Below are 18236 nucleotides of genomic sequence, written 5' to 3' on the forward strand. Positions count from 1 at the left end.
TCATTTGGCTCACATTTCAAACGGCTTTCTAGATGTTTGACACTGAGCAATTCTACCGATATCAGTTGCTCACTTTCACCTTTAATGAAAACTACATCATCAGCAGCAGCAGCATTATATTATTATATGTAGAAAATAATTTCATCATGCGGTAGCAGTTTGCCCCATGATATATGCACATGTGGCTATTTCTAAGAATGTGCAGGTAGTGTGCATAAAGACTATATACATGCAGACAGGCATGTACAATCGTACCTTGGAATCCATTCCAGAAGTCCATCCGACTTCCAAAATGTTCGGAAACCAAAGCGCAGCTTCTGATTGGCTGCAGTAAGCTCCTGCAGCCAATCGGAAGTCCTGTCGGATGTTCAGCTTCCAAAAATAGTTCGCAAACTGGAACAGTCACTTCCGGGTTTGTGGAGTTCGGGAGCCGAAACGTTTGACTGGCAAAGCATTAGACTTCCAAGGTACGGCTGTATTACGCATAGGATTCAAACTGCTTCTGGCATGAAGTCCCTTTCACGCAAGCAATTCTGCCTTGCAATTTCATCCTGGGCTGGACGGCTGAAGTAGGTTGTCTCCAGCACTTAGCAACCACAGCTACTCTGCCTCCGATGTCACAGCTAACAGCGCTCACAGATTTGTCTAAGCCTTTTAGAAACCATCGAAGCTGCCACCACAAACTTTGGCAACTAATTCAATATACCTTGAGAGTATGTTGGAATTTGTGCATTTTCAAACAGCTACCAGCTTTTCCAGGGTGCCCCACTGCTGAATTTCTATTCACTTACGGTTATTGTGGAGGGGAGGGGGCCTTTTCAGTGGTGGCACCCCATTAAAAAAATGTCATCCCCAAGGGGGCTTGCCTGGTGCCTACTTAGCACTCCTTTGAGCACTCCTTTGAGCACTAGTTGAAGGCCTTTATACTTCTTCAGGTGTTTTAATCTTTTAATCTCAACATTCCAAAAATCTGAAATTACTGGAGATGTTCAGAGTTTCTATTTTCTGGTGCTTCTGAGAGCACATTGCTTTTAGCCTCTGCTGCTGTCTTCATTATGATCTTTTATTTTATGGTTTTGTTTAACATTTACTGTTAGCCACCCAAACTTTCCACTATGGGGCAGCATATAAATATTGTTATTAAATGAAAAAAAAAAAACACTGGAAAAGAAGGATGCTGAAATAAGTCAAAGCAAGGACCAGCATGAAGAACATCTTTTGAAAAATTATGCCAGTAAGAGCATCGCTCCCTCAAATTCTGAGTTACAAGTCTGTTGCCTGTATTTTGCTTTTTAATACAGAAAACTATGTTCTTTCTAACAAACTTTCTCCTTCACAGGAACCATTTGTGATCTTTTATTTTTTTCCCCCTTTTGAGGTTTCCTTTGGCTTCTCTTAGCACACAATCCATGCCCACTTAGCTTCAACAATTCCACAGTGTCTGGGTGCTCAGTCCAGAATTGGGTACTCAAATACTGATTATTGCTTCTTAATGATGCCATCCTTAGGACTACGTCCAAAATTTAAAATTATATTAGGAAGAGCTAAAAAGCTAATACAAGTACACTGAATTTTCTTTTCAATCTGTGCCATGCCACAAAGAGATTGGCCAGCTTGTCGTTTCTTCTCATTAAACCTATGCAGAAATTTAGGTCACCGATTAGTTCTGAGCAAGTTGCCAACTTACCAAAATTCTTTTACGATCCTTTTCGGATAGGAACTTCACTGGCGGGTACTTCTGAGTAAAACTATGAAACATTTCAAAATGGAAGAATGAGAAATTTTAAACCTTATTGAAGCTGGAAGACTTATCACTGGCACATGTGTTTATCCTACGATGCCCAGTAAACATTACATAAGAGAATCACAAACCATTAACTCCTGGAAGCCAATACATATGAATTAATAAATTAGTACAGTGGTACCTCCGGTTGCAAATGGGATCCATTCCAGAGGTCCGGCCAGATCCCAAGGTTTTCGCAAGCTGAGGAGAAGCAGTAGACCGCTTCTGCGCATGTGCGCACGGCGAAACATTTCCGGGTTTGCCGCTTTTGCAACCTGAAGTTTATGTTACCCAAGGGTAATGTAACCCGAGGTGCTACTGTACGGAGTTGTATCCAACATTAGACTTAGGTGATCAAACATTATAGCCTCCTTAGAAGTTACTAATATCGAATGCCGTGGCATAAAGCACGAGTTCTTTGTTTACATTGTAAACGGAACTGCAGCTTCTCTCACTTATCTTCCTGGATGAAAACAGGAATACAAAATGCTTCACTGGTACACAGTGCTGGATGCCAGATGTACCATCAGTCTGCAACAGTACATTCTATTTTAGGCTACTTTTAAATATAAACATGCAATGAAAGGGAGTGGGGGAGAGAAGGTGGTGACAGTTCTAAATATCTAGATCACGATGACTTAAAAAAATAATAATTTAAAACTCCCTAGACTGCTGGGGATTTAAACAGCTACCTCCCAGTCATTAACATATCCTTTATTCGGGAAAGGTACTCAAGAAGGTTGTAGCCATAGAACCGTAGTCACACTTAGATCAAGAAAATTTGCATTCATTCATTTCAACCTGGTTTCAGCACCGACACAGCTTTGGTTGCTCCAGCACTGAGAGACACACAGGGGAGTGTGCCCTAGTTAATTCTCCTTGATCTGTCACTACCTGCAAAACCATTTCCAAAGAGTTGCATTAAGCGAGCTATGGTCCGCTCCACTGCTGCTGTGCTGTGGGGTCAAGCAAGGTTTCACTGCGTCCCCAATGCCCTATGTAACATCTATCTGAAGCCATTTCAGTCGCCGTGGCTTTTAGAAGATACCTTTTCTCCAGTTCTCGGATCTTCTCTCTTAAAGGCGCGACAACCTAAAGGCAAAAGTGACAGTTAACACCCAGTGTGGTTTCCTTGCATCAATATATTTCCCCGCAAGAACAACAAATCAAGATTTGTTTTTAAACTACAGATCGTAGTTAAAAGAGGAGAGAGAGCTTTGGCTGTGATCCTGGGTTCAGACAACACCCTACGCCAAACTCTGGCTTAGTTGCCACACTGAGCTAAGGCACAAGGGAAAAACAAAGTACCGGTAGATGCTATCTCCTCCTTGGGAACCAGCACTTTCACATTAAGCCACAGTTTGTTATTTAAAATAAAAATGTTCATAGAGAAAAATACAAAACTTACTATCAAATATCTTTTTTATTCAACATTAGTCAAAATAAGATAAAGACATAGAGAAAAAGGGAAAAAAAGGAAGATAATAAGAAAGAGATAGAAAAGATAAAGTTTGGAAACTAAAGAACTTCCGATTCTTCATCTGGTATATGTAAACAATATTCACTTCATCCACTCCAATATAACACCCAACGAAACCACTTTCTATGAACCAACTTTATCTTCAATCCCCAAATCCAAGCGTCATTATTTCCTTTTTTCACACCAAAGTCTACGAGAGGTTTCCAATCTTTAGTCATAATCAAATCCTTATAAATCAGCACAAGTAAGGTGGGGTACAATAATTTAAAACCAATCTTTAGTAAATGTTAACACTGACTTTCCCCTGATTAAATATGTCGATTTTGCTATCTCAGCTAAGTCCATTAATTTTGACAACCATTCTTCCATTGTTACATTAAGTCATGGTTTAGTTTAGCTTTACAAGATGACACAGCCATAAAGAATTGAGGGGTGGGTGCTGAAGTTAGCTGCATATTAGCAGCACTGAAACCAAGATAAAGAATGCCAACAGGAAACCAGCATTTTACTCCCATGACCCATTTCAATCCTGACATACACTGGAAGCAGACATTTGGTGTGCAAAGAGAAGGAGCTTGCATTATTTTGGTTGCATTATTACTGCGTTTATATATTTTACGAACACTGATGAATGTGTTACAACCACCCACAAAGATATGGGGGGGGGGCAAACGAAAATTGTTCTATATATATTATTATTTACAGCTAACAAGTAGGATCTCAAAGTATGAATGTTAAAGGAAGACATCTTTTTTTAATTATTATTATTATTATTATTATTATCTACAAAGCAACACACTGGTGTGGAGCTGAATGACTATGAGCTTTGGCAACATTTGAAGAGAAGAAAAATAAAAGTGGCAGCTCCACCGAGGGGACAGAATTGAAAGGAAAGAAGGCTGACACCGAAAGTAAAACAGTGAAAGTCTGCAAAATGCTGACTGTGGGGAAAGCAAGGATTATAATACTGGATTATCCAGCGTACTGACCTCTTCAATCTTATTTTCTACTTTCTGATCACTATTATCCTGGATAGACCTGTCGGGAAGAAAACCATAAGGAAAACTTTAAAAATGGCCAAAGAGCCACCAAATCCAGCAATAGAAGTTCAGCTAGAATAGAGTAAGCCCTCAATTTCCATGGGGGTGACTTTACGGGGATCACACCTAAAGCCAAAATTGGGCATAGTCATTGGGTGCTATTTTGGGTGGGGTTGCCAAAGTCTTCCCCTCCCCAAGAGGCTTGCCCGCCTTTTAAATTTTGTTTAAAAAAACAATGCCAAGCATGTAAAACTGAATGCGCACAAGTTAAATGAGTGTACAGTGGTGCCTCGCAAGACGAAAGAGTTTTCCGTTTTTTGAGTCGTTCCGCAAGACGAATTTCCCTATGGGCTTGCTTTGCAAGACGTTCTTGCGAGTTTGTTTCCTTTTTCTTAAAGCCGCTAAGCCATTAATAGCCGCTAAGCCGTTAATAGCCGCTAAGCCGCTAATAGCCGTGCTTCGCAAGACGAAAAAACCGCAAGACGAAGAGACTCACGGAACGGATTAATTTCGTCTTGCGAGGCACCACTGTAAGTTGCAGACTTACTGTAGAGATGGGGAACCTCCAGATGTTGTTGGACTCCAACTCCCATCAGCCTTAGCTAGCATAGCCAATTGTCAGGGATGATGCGAGGTAGAATCCAACAACAACTTCCAATTCCTTCTGCCACACCTAAAGAGTACAAAACTTAGTTGGGAAACCCTACATGGGTAGAATCACCAAAGGGGGAAAACCCTCCGCAAGTATTCCTATGTTTGTAAACTGTAAGAATTGTTTCACAACATAGGTCAGTTTTTCTCAAACATCTCAAAGTTGTTGTTGGACTACAACTCCCATCATCCCTGACCACCTGTCCTGCTAGCCAGGGATGATGGGAGTTGTAGTCCAACAACAGTTGGGAGACCCAGGTTTGGGGAAAACACATTGACACAGCTGCATAGCATGTAGGATGCACACAAAGAAAAACTCTTGAGTTCGTGCAGACCCAGCTCCTGCACATAGAATGCCCTGCATGATCTGAAGCTTGGGTCATGCACACCTTTGCATAAATGCTATCCCAGATATGATGCTCTATAAAAAGTGTGGGAAGCCCCTGAAAGTTACAAGTCAATCCTGTGCCCTTTCATACACCAGAAACCTGTGGCTATATATGCCCTTGTTCTGGAGTAAGAGAATTAAACCAGGAGTGATTAACCTCTGGCCCTCAGTGGTTGTATGCAACCGCCCATCATCCCCAGTTGCTGACCGTGCTGGCAGGGGATATTGGGAGTCAAGAGTCCAGCAACTTCTGAAGGGCCAGAGGTTAGCTACTCCAGAGTTAAAACTGTTTTGTTACCTTAAGAGTCGTTTGTAGAAAAGGTTCACTGGGTGAAACCACATCCTCAGCCGAACTTGTTTAATCTTATGGGTATCAAGTGCTGATAACACAATCAGAGCCTATGAAACCCCCACAGTTATATGGATTTTCTACAGCAAAGAACCCAGCTCACTTTCAGCCACAGGATTAGCACCAGTAAATGTTTATTTTTACCAATGGAGTAATCCAATCTGACTCTCCACTTACAACGGGAAGCAGGAGTGGCCTTTTTCTTTCTTTCTTTGGAAGGAGCATACAGTTATTTTGGGAAACACAGTTCTGCTGAATGCAATCTCGTAATAATTGATAAAGCTTTTGGAACACTGACTGCAAAGCACACACAAAAGAATTGGGGCATAGGAAGTCAAGGATATAGAGTTGTATCTAACACTGTGCAAACAGACAGGCTGTATTCCCCCTCCTCTTCCTGCACGCCCACAAATTCTGCTCCAGACATTCCCCCGGATCAGATTTTTGAGGGTGCAAAGGAAGAAGAGAAAGAAGTTTCATTAGACAAGCAGAAGTCTATAGAGTGAATGGAATGGTTAACATTGGACAAGGCCCATAGTTTTTGCAAAGACAACAGTGACAATCTCTTCCCCACTCTGATAAACTTCTGAAGGACATTTGCATGGCTAATCCCAACTGAGATATTGCTCAAAGAGGCATGCTCCTTTCAAAAACAGCAGCACGCCACTCATATATTAACTCCAGCATAAAAAATGCTCCTGTAGGACTCATGCAATGCCTTCACTAATGACAAATCTACCACTGTTGTTCCCGAGTTTGCACCCCAGGAAGGAGAAAGGGGAAGAGATAGTAAAGGTGGGGAGGGCAGAATAGTTATAGGGCCTTGTCCCACACTTGTGGATGGGCCTTTTCAACTGCCATTTTTTTTCTTCTCACGCCAAAAATTTGTGGCTGACGACAACATTTTTAATCAGAGAAACTGAATGTTTCCCGTTATCTTCCATTCCATGGAAAAAGGAAAGGAAGGTTGGGGGAAAAGATACTTTTTGTTGTTGTTGTTGTTGTTGTTGTTGTGACAGAAAGAATAATTCTACTTCACATCCTCACAGACATACAAAAGGGAAAAAAGAAGCAGTCGTTGTTACCTCATGTTGAGTACATTGCCCCATACAGCTGTGGGAAAAGAAGAAGAATTAATTAGTGTTGCTTGAAAATATTTTTAAATCAATTCAGAAGACATTCATTTCAAGTATTAACGAGGTGAGCTTCATTAGGGTAAGAGCAGGTATTCCAGAAAACAAGTTATACTGTATATATCAAATGATTATTGGACTTTTGGGATGCTGAAATATCCCAAAATAATTAGCCCTCCCAAAGTACTGAATGTTAATTGTCACAGTCAGGAAAACATTCAGCATTTCAAGCTGCAACAAGCTTCAGGTAGCCCAAATCTGGATGTGCTTAATATACTTCTCCTTCCCATACAAATTACTTCTCAGAAGGTTTCCAAGTAGGAAATAACGTACAACACGTATACATTGGTAGCTCGGGTTAAGAACTTAATTCGTTCTGGATGTCTGTACTTAACCTGAAACTGTTCTTAACCTGAGGTACCACTTTAGCTAATGGGGCCTCCTGCTGCTGCTACGCCGCCGCCACGTGACTTCTGTTCTCATCCTGAAGCAAAGGTCTTAACCCGAGGTACTATTTCTGGGTTAGCGGAGTCTGTAACCTGAAGCGTATGTAACCCAAGGTACCACTGTATTATCATCACATACAACAATCATACTAGACTATTCTGTGAAGCTTCCCACAGGCGGCGGCACACCAGAAAAAAGCCATCAGATATGACTAGATACCACCAGGTTACAAGTTATTTTATTTACAGAAGTACCATATGCATAGAAATCCTCTAGCAAACTAAATGGTCCTTAATTTTCCACTTTCCCGCATCATATGCCCCACTGAGCACACATCATGTTTGAAAGGGGAGCCATGAAGACCCTTGACCTCAGCATTGTGGGTTTGAGTCCCACGTTGGGCAAAAGATTCCTGCATTGCAGTGAGTTGGACTAGATGAGCCTTGTGGTCTCTTCCCACTCTACAAATCAATGATAGGTCAGAGAGGGGCAACCTTCCATGGGTCAACATGCCGGGGAGGGGTGGTGGCACAGAGGCAAGAGCAGGCAGCGCAATGGATGTAACTGTTCAGCTCTGCACCGTAAGCTAGCTTCCATATGCACTGACACAAATCTCTCTCATCACGCAAGAAAGAGGCATTGTGGCAGTTTAAGGACGCATTTCAACCTGGCAGAAATGCTTGAGGGGCAAAGCAGAGCCGGTGAAGAGAGTACGGGGCGGCGGTGCATTCAATCCTTACCGCCTGGTGTCCCCTGCTCCTGGCCCAGAAGAACAAGGACCCCTGGGAGGAAGAACTCATGAGGTAAAATAAATGCCAGCCTGGCCCCAGACATCGGGTTCCTTGTCCACAAAGAACCCGAGCTGCTCCAAGAAGTGCAAGGTGTGAAGCAGCTTCGGCTTCTGCTGCTGGCCAGAAGACCAAAGTCACCTTCACCCCCCTCAGGAACTCACACCATTGTAGTCAAGGAAGAATGTCAGATAGATACAAATGCCTGCTTACAGTTCCCTAATTTATTCTGGCATTGTCAAAGGCATTTCTCTTCTCTCTGTTTTTTCTCCTCTGCACCTCCCTTGTGCAGATTGCCTCTTCAGTTTACAAAACCTGAGAGCTGGGCCTGGGTCTCATTTTTGCATCTGGTAAAGGCAAAGGTAAAGGGACCCCTGACCATTGGGTCCAGTCGTGGCCGACTCTGGGGTTGCGGCGCTCATCTCGCTCTATTGGCCAAGGGAGCTGGCGTACAGCTTCCGGGTCATGTGGCCAGCGTGACTAAGCCGCTTCTGGCGAACCAGAGCAGCACACGGAAAAGCCATTTACCTTCCCGCCGGAGCGGTACCTATTTATCTACTTGCACTTTGACATGCTTTCGAACTGCTAGGTTGGGAGGACCAGGGACCAAGCAACGGGAGCTCACCCCGTCGCGGGGATTCGAACCGCCAACCTTCTGATCGGCAAGCCCTAGGCTCTGTGGTTTAACCCACAGCGCCACCCACGTCCTTTCGCATCTGGGCTGTGCCTATTTTAGGCAGTACTATATTGAAATATTGACTGTCAACAGCCACTGAGGGCGGGGGGACAATTTTTCTTTGTGAGGAATGGATGTTTGTGAATCACTTGTCTTGCTCCCTGGGTGCTTTCTCATTTAGTGGTTTCACATGGAAATATTCTACATATCGTTAAGAGTGGCCAACTCCTTTCTCCGGTTGACAGCCATGTTCCCTGTTGGCCACAGCTTCCCAAGAACCCAGCTCCTGGTGGCGACAGAGAATGGCCAAAGCAGAAGTGGGAGCAGCTACCCCACATTCTCTCTTGTGCATGCAGAGACTTGAGTGCAGAGCACAGACGTGAAGACACAAAGCAAAAAATGGTAAAGGAGCCCTGGACAGCTAAGTCCAATCAAAGGCGACTATGGGGTTGCGGCGCTCATCTCGCTTTCAGGCTGAGGAAGCCGGCGTTTGTCCACAGACACAGGCTTTCCGGATCATGTGGCCAGCATGACTAAACCGCTTCTGGTGCAACAGAACACCATGACGGAAACCACAGCACACAGAAACACCGTTTACCTTCCCGCTGCAGTGATACCTATTTATCTACTTGCACTGGCGTGCTTTCAAATTGCTAGGTTGGCAGAAGCTGAAACAGAGCAACGGGAGCTCACTCTGTCGCGGGGATTTGAACCACCAACCTTCTGATTGGCAAGCCCAAGAAGGCTCATTGGTTTAGACCACAACGCCATCCGCGTCCCATAGATACAGAGCACCCCACCCCTGCTCCTCTGCCAACCAGCTGGGGAGTGGGGAGTGGGTTTTTCCATACTACTGCAGTTCTGGGTGGAAAGGAATGTCTCTGCCAGGCTGTGTTAGAAACTCAGATATACAGTCATTGGGGGTGGGAGTTCGCCTTCTTTGAATTCTATGGTTTTACATATCAGGACAGAATCATCTGTTCCTTGGCAGGTCTTAAAATTAGGTAAATGCAAACTCAGATGAATAACAGCACGTGGCATATTACACTGCATGATGATTTACCATTAAGTTCTACTATGGATGAGTGGCTTAAAGATATACAAGAAATGCAAGCAAGCTTCCAAACACTTCCTGGCTGTGAATGTGACTGAAAACAGAATGCTAGCTCTTTCTTATTTGTCTACAGAGAAAATAGTATCAAATGCATTTTAATTAGTGTTCTTGCATTTTAAAAATCGTTTGTTGTTTTAAGCTACTGATCACAGTAAGAGCACCCAGAAACACTTAATTACTTTAAAACTATTAAGAAAATATGGGAGAAAACTGAAATAACCATCATCAGTAAAGTGTGATTTTATTCTTTCGATGATGGCTTTATAAATTTAACAAGCTGACCATTATGTGCGAAAGAAAGCAACAATTCCAACCTTCTCTTTAATATACAGTATTCTGAATCCAGACACAGTAAACATTCAAATTCTTTGATACCTGATTAAGCTTCTTTGAACAGTGTGTGTGTGCATTTTAGTATGTTCTATGGCCTTGTAATTTAAAATTGTTGCAAGTTGCCCTGAGGAGTGCACAGAACACAAACACCCACACACCACAAAGCATTTATTCAGTGACCTTAATTTGCCTTAAGGGCATGTCTACACACTTCCAAGGCCCATTCACGACACAAGACACACTTAATGGACTGGTTGCTAGCCAGCCGGGTTGCCAAGAGCCATGGGAACAAATCAACAAACCTGCCCCAGATTTTAAGCATGCCTTCCTAATAATGTGCATCCTTCGCAGAATCAAAGTACCGTACTTTTCCAGCTATAAGACGCCCCCATGTATAAGACGCCCCCTATTTTTAGGAACTCAGGTTTAAGAAAATGGGGGAAGATGGCACAGGGTTGTTAAACTTTTTGGGGGAGAGAATACTCAGGGTTGAGCTTTTCTTTAGGGGGGATGCCGAAAATCGCTCACCCACACACGTCGCAAAATCCGCCTCCCATCTGTCCCATTGCCAGCAGAAGCTGCCAATAGCCTGCCCAACTGCCTGAGTGTCAGCCAATCAACACCACCCATTGACGCAGCAACCAATCACACGCGCAATAGCTGCTGACAGACGTGGTAGCAACCAATCAAACGTCCACCCTATGTACTACCCATGTATAAGACGACCCCCACTTCTTAGCATGCTTTTTAAAGGAAAAAACAGTCTGATACATGGGAAAATATGGTATTTTCTAAGGCTGATGGGTGCTTAAAATGAAAAAGGTGATAGAACAGCTTTTAAACTGATCCTTGGAGGAAAAGGAAACAGAAGCCTCCAAGCCAAGATGAACAAGCACTTCGTTTCAAAGGAGGCACAGATATAGTGAACGTAACTGAAATGAACTAAAACCCCAGGTAAGGATTCCCTCTTGTGCTCTGCCCACACTCGCTTTTTAGGATGCTTATCATTCGTGTGAATTAAGAAGGGAACGATGCACAGGAGCAATAAATCAGCTGAAAGAGAGCCGAAAGCATGCCTGCGAGCAGATCACGCACAAGTGCTCATGAGAATCGGGCATAGTCAATGCTGAAAATGTTTAAATGTGTCCCACCAACAGCACCAAAACAGTAGGACCTTACAACGGACGCCACACCTTCTGGATGCAACCAACGGCAGCTGCCAGAAACTCTCTTGATGTAGGTGAGAGAAGCCAGCTAATGAGAAACATAGCAATTTAGCAGTCTGAAAATAGGAAATGGGTGATCAATAGGGAGTAATTAATGGGCAATAACTGGGAAGGCATGGGACGTGGGTGGCGCTGTGAGTTAAACCACAGAGCCTAGGACTTGCCGATCAGAAGGTCGGCGGTTCAAATCCCGTTGCTCAGTCCCTGCTCCTGCCAACCTAGCAGTTCGAAAGCACGTCAAAGTGCAAGTAGATAAATAGGTACCGCTCCGGCAAGAAGGTAAACGGCATTTCCGTGCACTGCTCTGGTTCGCCAGAAGAGGCTTAGTCATGCTGGCTACATGACCCGGAAGCTGTACGCCGGCTCCCTCAGCCAATAAAGCGAGATGAGCGCCGCAACCCCAGAGTCGGCCACGACTGGACCTAATGGTCAGGGGTCCCTTTACCTTTAATGGGCAATAGCTGGGAAAGCAGGAAAGCATCCAAATTAAGTAAATTTTTGCTATACCACGTATTGGAGGTGGGTGGGGAGAGGTAGGTATTTATTTATTTTTTCTACTTTAAAAACTGCCTTGCTGCATAGTTCTAAGCGACTCCATTCTGGCCAAACGGGTGCGCATTGTTTGACGGAAAACACTGGAAACAAAAGCTCAAACAAGTGCTGTGGCAACAGTTCCTCTGATGGAGCTGATATTTAGTCACAAGACCCTATCGGGTTGCATAAACAGAAAGGCAATTCTTTTATTAACTTCAAGAAACTTCAAAGCCACCAACCCGCCCTAAAAGCCCTGCTTGTGAATCCATTAGCTGCATTTTACCATTAACTACAGCGGACAATGAGCCAATTGTTCCTGTCGCGATTTAATTACAGAACCATAAGAGTTAATTGGGCACATTACAATTTCAGGCACTTTACCCACACCAGACTAAGTCATGGTGCACCTATCTTTGAGAGCAGACGTGTCAAAAAATGATATACTTTCCATGAAGGCCAAGATTAAGTTTGATTTTATGCTCCAAGCTTCAGCAAGCAAGCATTCGCTTTAAAGTTGATGACAATGGGTTGCATCCACCTTAGCGCTGGGTGATCGTTCTGTCAGTGCAATGATTTCTGCTTGCACCTCGGAACATTGTCTCTCTCTTCCCCGACCCATACCCCCCAAAATCTGTTCTAGGGGTTCACTCCAACCCCCTGGAGCACATTTGGGGCAGGTGTGGGGACATGCTGGCAGGGGAGAAAGGTAAAAGTCCCACTGCACAAGCAGAAATCCGTGAGCTGATGGGACGCATTTAGTTGAATCCCACCATCTGTCTCTTTGACTTGGCAGGCAATATTTTACCCACTGTAGCCCATTAACTAGACACCTCTGAACCTGGATTTCAGCCTTGCTCTGGTACAGAAGCTACCTTGATGGCTCTGAAAAACACTCAGCCACAAGTACATGTTCCTTAGAATCTAAATAATGCCTTTGTTTTGGATGAACTGCACCTAGTTTTTTGTTTCAGTATGTAAATGCTAATATTTTACCATATTCCAAATATGAATCATTCACAGAACTATTCCTGTAATGGCAATTCTGAAATAAGGGGGTGGAGATAGGCCATTGCCACAAAACCACTTAATCATTTTTCAAGGAATCATCAAGACAGCTATTGCCAGCGCATCGACCTGCAGAATTGGATCGATCTTCTCAGCTATTAAAAGCTACTGCACTTAAGCGTTATCTGACTTCTACAGAGAACTGAAGAAAAAAAGCAACAACAAAACATATCACCCTTTCAGAAAATACTTATTTATTTGTTGCTCTGGGGCCAATCTCTCACAAAGCAAACATACACAGAAAAACAACACAATATATAGAACAGCAGTGAACAATGATCATTCCTCCCTTAAAAAGGTAAAGGTAAAGGACCCCTAACAGTTAACTCCAGTCGCGAACGACTCTGGGGTTGCAGCGCTCATCTCGCTTTATTGGCTAAGGGAGCTGTTTGTCCGCAGTTTTCCGGGTCATGTGGCCAGCATGACTAAGCTGCTTCTGGCGAACCAGAGCAGCTCACGGAAATGCCATTTACCTTTCCGCTGAAGCTGTACCTATTTATCTACTTGCACTTTGACGTGCTTTCGAACTACTAGGTTGGCAGGAGCTGGGACCGAGCAACGGGAGCTCACCCCGTTGCAGGGATTCGAACCACCGACGTTCTGATCGGCAAGCCCAAGGCTCAGTGGTTTACACCACAGCGCCACCCACTTAGTAACACATAATTTACTACCTCGAGTTAAGCCACTGAGACCGCTACCATTCCAGAGGAACTTAAAAGTTCACCTCAATGGCCTTTCGGATTCTGTGCTTTCAAGAGAAATTTGTTGCGTTATTTCTGTTAAATAAATGCTTTTCTTGCCGAGTAGCAATTTCTGAGCACTCAGAAGTGAAATATTTTGTGCCTTTGACAGCGCAACGCTTTTTGCCTAGCTAGCATACTATTGTGACTGCTATGGGGAATATTATTTACTCATGGGAATTTACATACTGCTTAACCACCCGCAACCTCTAAGCAATTTACACAAATTATAGAATGTCCATCAAACCCCCCCCCCACTGTTAAAACTGAACACTTGCGTGGCGGGCTGGATGGGAGCGGTGTCACAAAACTAGTCAGCCTCTTAGGCACCCAAGTGGATATTGTTTGTACCATAACTAGGGACAAGAAATACAAGTCCCTCCTCCACATCTCCACCCTCTTGCTTATGTGTACTAGTTTGTGAAACATTTCTATTCTTAATTACTATTATTAATAATAATACTACAAGTTTTCAAATGTGCAGCAACTGTAACAACTAACACACCTTGCTGAAGATTACAAGCCCATTCCACTACACACATAGGCTATGCCAGTTAAGTAGCTGAAATAAACCTGAGGCACACTTTCAACAAACACACTCAAATACTTTCTTTCATTACCCACTTACTTACTCAAATATTTCTAGGCCTTTCTGGACCACCCAAGACAAGAGGCGATGTCTACAACATACTTTAGAATGTAAGCATTACTTCACCGGTTAAAGCAATAAGCTGAAGCCCTAGGGCTTGTCCTTACATTAAATGACTACAATGCTCCTAAATAAGGAAACCCTGGGGACATTATATTACGCAAAGAAGAGCGTGCCCTTAGTTTGCCTACTGCTCTATCTGGACTGTTGTTTGTTTCTCCTTTTAAGCGGAGTGGAAACTGCTATGAGCCACCAGGAAAACTCTGGGGATTTTCTCCTCGCTCCTTATCGGTGCAACAAGATAGTTCATCAGACGTGCCTATATTGCAACCCTGAAATGTGTAAGCCTGAATGTACAAAAAGCGCTAAACCATAGGTTTCCGAACTGTGGCCCACGGTTTGGACCATCATTATTCCACAAGCGTCATTCAGGTGGTCCGCAGGGTGTCTGTGGATTAATGGTTGAAGAAGAAAAAAAGAACAGCACATCAAATTAAATATTTATATTAATTTTTAATTGTATTTTTGTTGCTTTTAAATACTATATTGTATTTTATTGTACTACTTCCTTCCACTGCCACCACATTCAGGGATTTGACCACTGTTACCTAAAGCAGAAATGGACTCTTGCCTTCCTTCTGCAGCAAAAACAACAGAGCCATGTCAGTGTGCAGACTCTAAAGCAAGGCCCACGTTAAACTACAGCTGAGTGGGAAAGCAGATGATCTGCATGCAGAAAGTCTCAGGTTTGATCTTTGATCACTTCAGTAGCAGACCATGGGGAAGGCACCTGCCTGACCTAGCCCTGTGGGTTATATCCTGTGCTGTCTTTCTAGAAAGAGGTGCCCACCATGAATGCCTCCCTTGTTCTCTTATAAAGTCAATGGCACCCACCTGAGAGGTACCAGAACTGAGTTCCTGATGGGGAAAAAAGCCCTGGTTATATCCATCTTCTACAATCTGTTGTTCCTCCAATATTTTTGACTATAATTCTCATCAGCCCCAGCCACTGTGGTGAATGGTGAGGGATGATGGGAGCTCTAGTCCAACGACACCTGAAGGGGGCTTGGTTGGGGAATGCTGGACAAGAGGGTTCTCCCAGGATTTATGTTCAACTTCCTCGCTGCTGCAGCCTTCATGTTACAAAACATGTGTGGAATATCTGCCTGTCCAGTAGGTTTCCTCTGCGCAAAACCTCTGTGCGTTTGTTCTGCGCAAACCTCTGTGGAAAACCTCTTCAGGCAGTAGCAGAGTTGAAGAGGTTAGCCACAGCAAGGTCAATTAAAGTACAAGTTATTACTTAATTAGTTCAGGCTGTGAACTATTTGTGGGAAGCGAAAAATTGCCATTTCTCTTTATTACACTTTTATAGTGCCCTGCCTCCATGGCGTCAGGATGGCATACAAAGTTCTCCTCAGCCTATGTGACACCGAGACAAACACGGACAACTTTTTCTACAGATTGGCACTGTGCTTACAGGTTGAACTGTGCTTACTGCTGACAGGTCATCTGATTCTTCTTTTGCACATACAATGCCAGATACTTCGCTACCAGTCAAACCCGATATTTGCAATGGTACAAAACATCAGGATCTACTGTCGTGACATTTGTGCACACACACACCCAGTGGGAAAAGCCCACAAGCGGGTCTTAGTCTAGAAGGAGCCTCCTTATGTGCTCCTTTCCAGCACGTTTCCGTAAATATCCTCAAACTGACCGATACCTCCTAATGGATGTGAAAAGGCAAACCCTGCTTGTGGTGGTGAGATGGACATTTGCCACAATGCAACCCTGGCAGAGGGAGGAGGGCAGGTGAAGAGAGAGAGAGAGAGAATATAAGCCTGGACACTGGAAACAGGTCCTGTGAACAAGCCATTAGTTTAATTCAGAGAACCAGCAGCAGAATGTTTTTATTAGGTTTCCCAGCTAAAAAGAGACACAGCTGTGGTAAATACAAATCGTAAGCACAGGACACAACTATCTTTCTGTTTGATTCAGCCTGCGATGCTGACTCCACTTACCTTTTTTTAATTTAGCAGGGCTTACTCCTGTGTAGACATAACTATTACACTGCCATCACCTGAGAACACAGAGAAGCTTCTCTCCTCCACTGCCAAATACACACCACAAAATCTCAAAGCACACTCTGGTCAGTGTTCAAATACGGACTTGGGGCCTAACCTGGAGGCACATTCACGGTCGGAGGTTTGGAGCATTTTGCTTTTAGACTTTGCTAAAGTTTGACGCTTTTGAATTATGGTGTTGGAGGAGACTCTTGAGAGTCCCATGGACTGCAAGAAGATCAAACCTATCGATTCTGAAGGAAATCAGCCCTGAGTGCTCCCTGGAAGGACAGATTGTGAAGCTGAGGCTCCAATACTTTGGCCACCTCATGAGAAGAGAAGACTCCCTGGAAAAGACCCTGCTGTTGGGAAAGATGGAGGGCACAAGGAGAAGGGGACGACAGAGGACCAGATGGTTGGGCAGTGTTCTCGAAGCTACTAATGTGAGTCTGACCAAACTCCGGGAGGCAGTGGAAGACAGGAGTGCCTGGCGTGCTCTGGTCCAGGGGGTCACGAAGAGTCGGACACAACTAAACAACAACAAAGTTTGGACGACACCCCCCTCCCCCCCCCCCAGCCACCCAAAGGGGCAGAAACCGCCATCAAGAGGTTTCCCTCCTGCCGGCTGCCGCTGAAAAACAAATACGTCAAGAAGCGACGGGGACTTTGCAAACTTCCACCAGAAACTCTTGACTCCCCCCCAGAACCTTTTGCAAAAGAAGAAGGAGGAGGAATTGCTATGTCACATGTGTCTCCCCACCACGTCGCTCTCCTCCCTCCTTGCCTTCCTTCCAGCGTTTGGTGCAACCCCTCGGCTGCTGCAATTTGCAAAAATGAAAAACAGAGGGAAAGCGCGCGGTGACCCCCCTCCATTTTGGGAAGAGGCGAATGAATGGGAGCCCCCACCCTGCCCGGGCACTTACAGGCGACGTAGGCGACCAGGGCGAGCCCCATGAGCAGCTTCATCCTCCTCCTCCTGTTGACGGCGGAGAGCACGCGCTGCAGCGCCCCTTTGCTCAGCATCCCCGGCGGGGCGGGCGGCGGCGGCACAGGGAGGCCCGGGGCGCAGCGGACGGAGCTCAGGCGCCGACAAGCATATGCCAAAAACACGACGCCGGCGTCCCCGGAGCGCCGCGCCACCAGCAGCGGCGGCAGCAGCAGCCGCTGACGACGGAGGAGAGCCAATTCCCGGCCGCGACGACGACGCGCATGCGCACACGGGCAAAGCGGCTCTTCCTTTCCTTCCTCGCCGGGCTCGGCCCGCTATTTCCAGGCGACGGAAGGGGAAGGAGATGACGCGGAGGTGGGAGGGCGTGAGGTCACGCTGGCTCACTGCGCATGCGTGGGAAGAGGAGGAAAAATTGTGATTTTTTTTTTTTTCCCCCCTGCCTCGAGGGTTCGCTGGCTTTGGTGGGGAATTTCAGATTAGGAGTGGATAAAGGCTGGGCTATGCAGAATTAGATAAGATGACAGGAAGGATTCGAAACCTGCGGGACCAGAGATTCTCAGAGGACTGGGATAAATATGTGAACTATCTGAAAAGCAACTGTAATCAACAATTGTAGGATTACAAGAAGTTTTGTAAGGAGGAATCTATGAAACATCGCAAGGAATATTATGAAGAGAGTTCTTAGTTAAGAAAATTAAAATAGTGAAATTAAGAAATGTAAATTAAGTGGAAAAGATTGAGAAATTTTCAGATGTGATTGATGGAAGTCAAAAATTGTATAAGATATGAAAATGCGTTAAATGATTGCTGAAAATTATATGTTAAAAA

General features: G+C 44.5%; 1 protein-coding gene across 2 annotated transcripts in view; it reads right to left on the reverse strand.

The window, feature by feature from the left end:
* Window positions 1-17661, reverse strand: part of UXS1 (UDP-glucuronate decarboxylase 1) — a 41785-nt gene extending 24124 nt beyond the window's left edge. The window contains exons 1-5 of one of the 2 annotated variants that reach the window (XM_081003184.1): window positions 17383-17661; window positions 6777-6804; window positions 4253-4301; window positions 2832-2875; window positions 1688-1748 (exon numbers count right to left, since the gene is read on the reverse strand). In XM_081003184.1, the coding sequence (XP_080859310.1) occupies window positions 1688-1748; window positions 2832-2875; window positions 4253-4301; window positions 6777-6804; window positions 17383-17482 (282 nt within the window). In that variant the 5' untranslated portion in view covers window positions 17483-17661. The remainder of the gene's footprint in view (window positions 1-1687; window positions 1749-2831; window positions 2876-4252; window positions 4302-6776; window positions 6805-17382) is intronic. The other variant, XM_081003183.1, reaches the window with a different exon arrangement.
* Between the last annotated feature and the right edge of the window lie 575 nt (window positions 17662-18236).

The sequence above is a fragment of the Podarcis pityusensis genome (genome assembly GCF_964106645.2).
Source record: "Podarcis pityusensis genome assembly, chromosome: 4".
Taxonomy (NCBI): Eukaryota; Metazoa; Chordata; class Lepidosauria; order Squamata; family Lacertidae; genus Podarcis; species Podarcis pityusensis.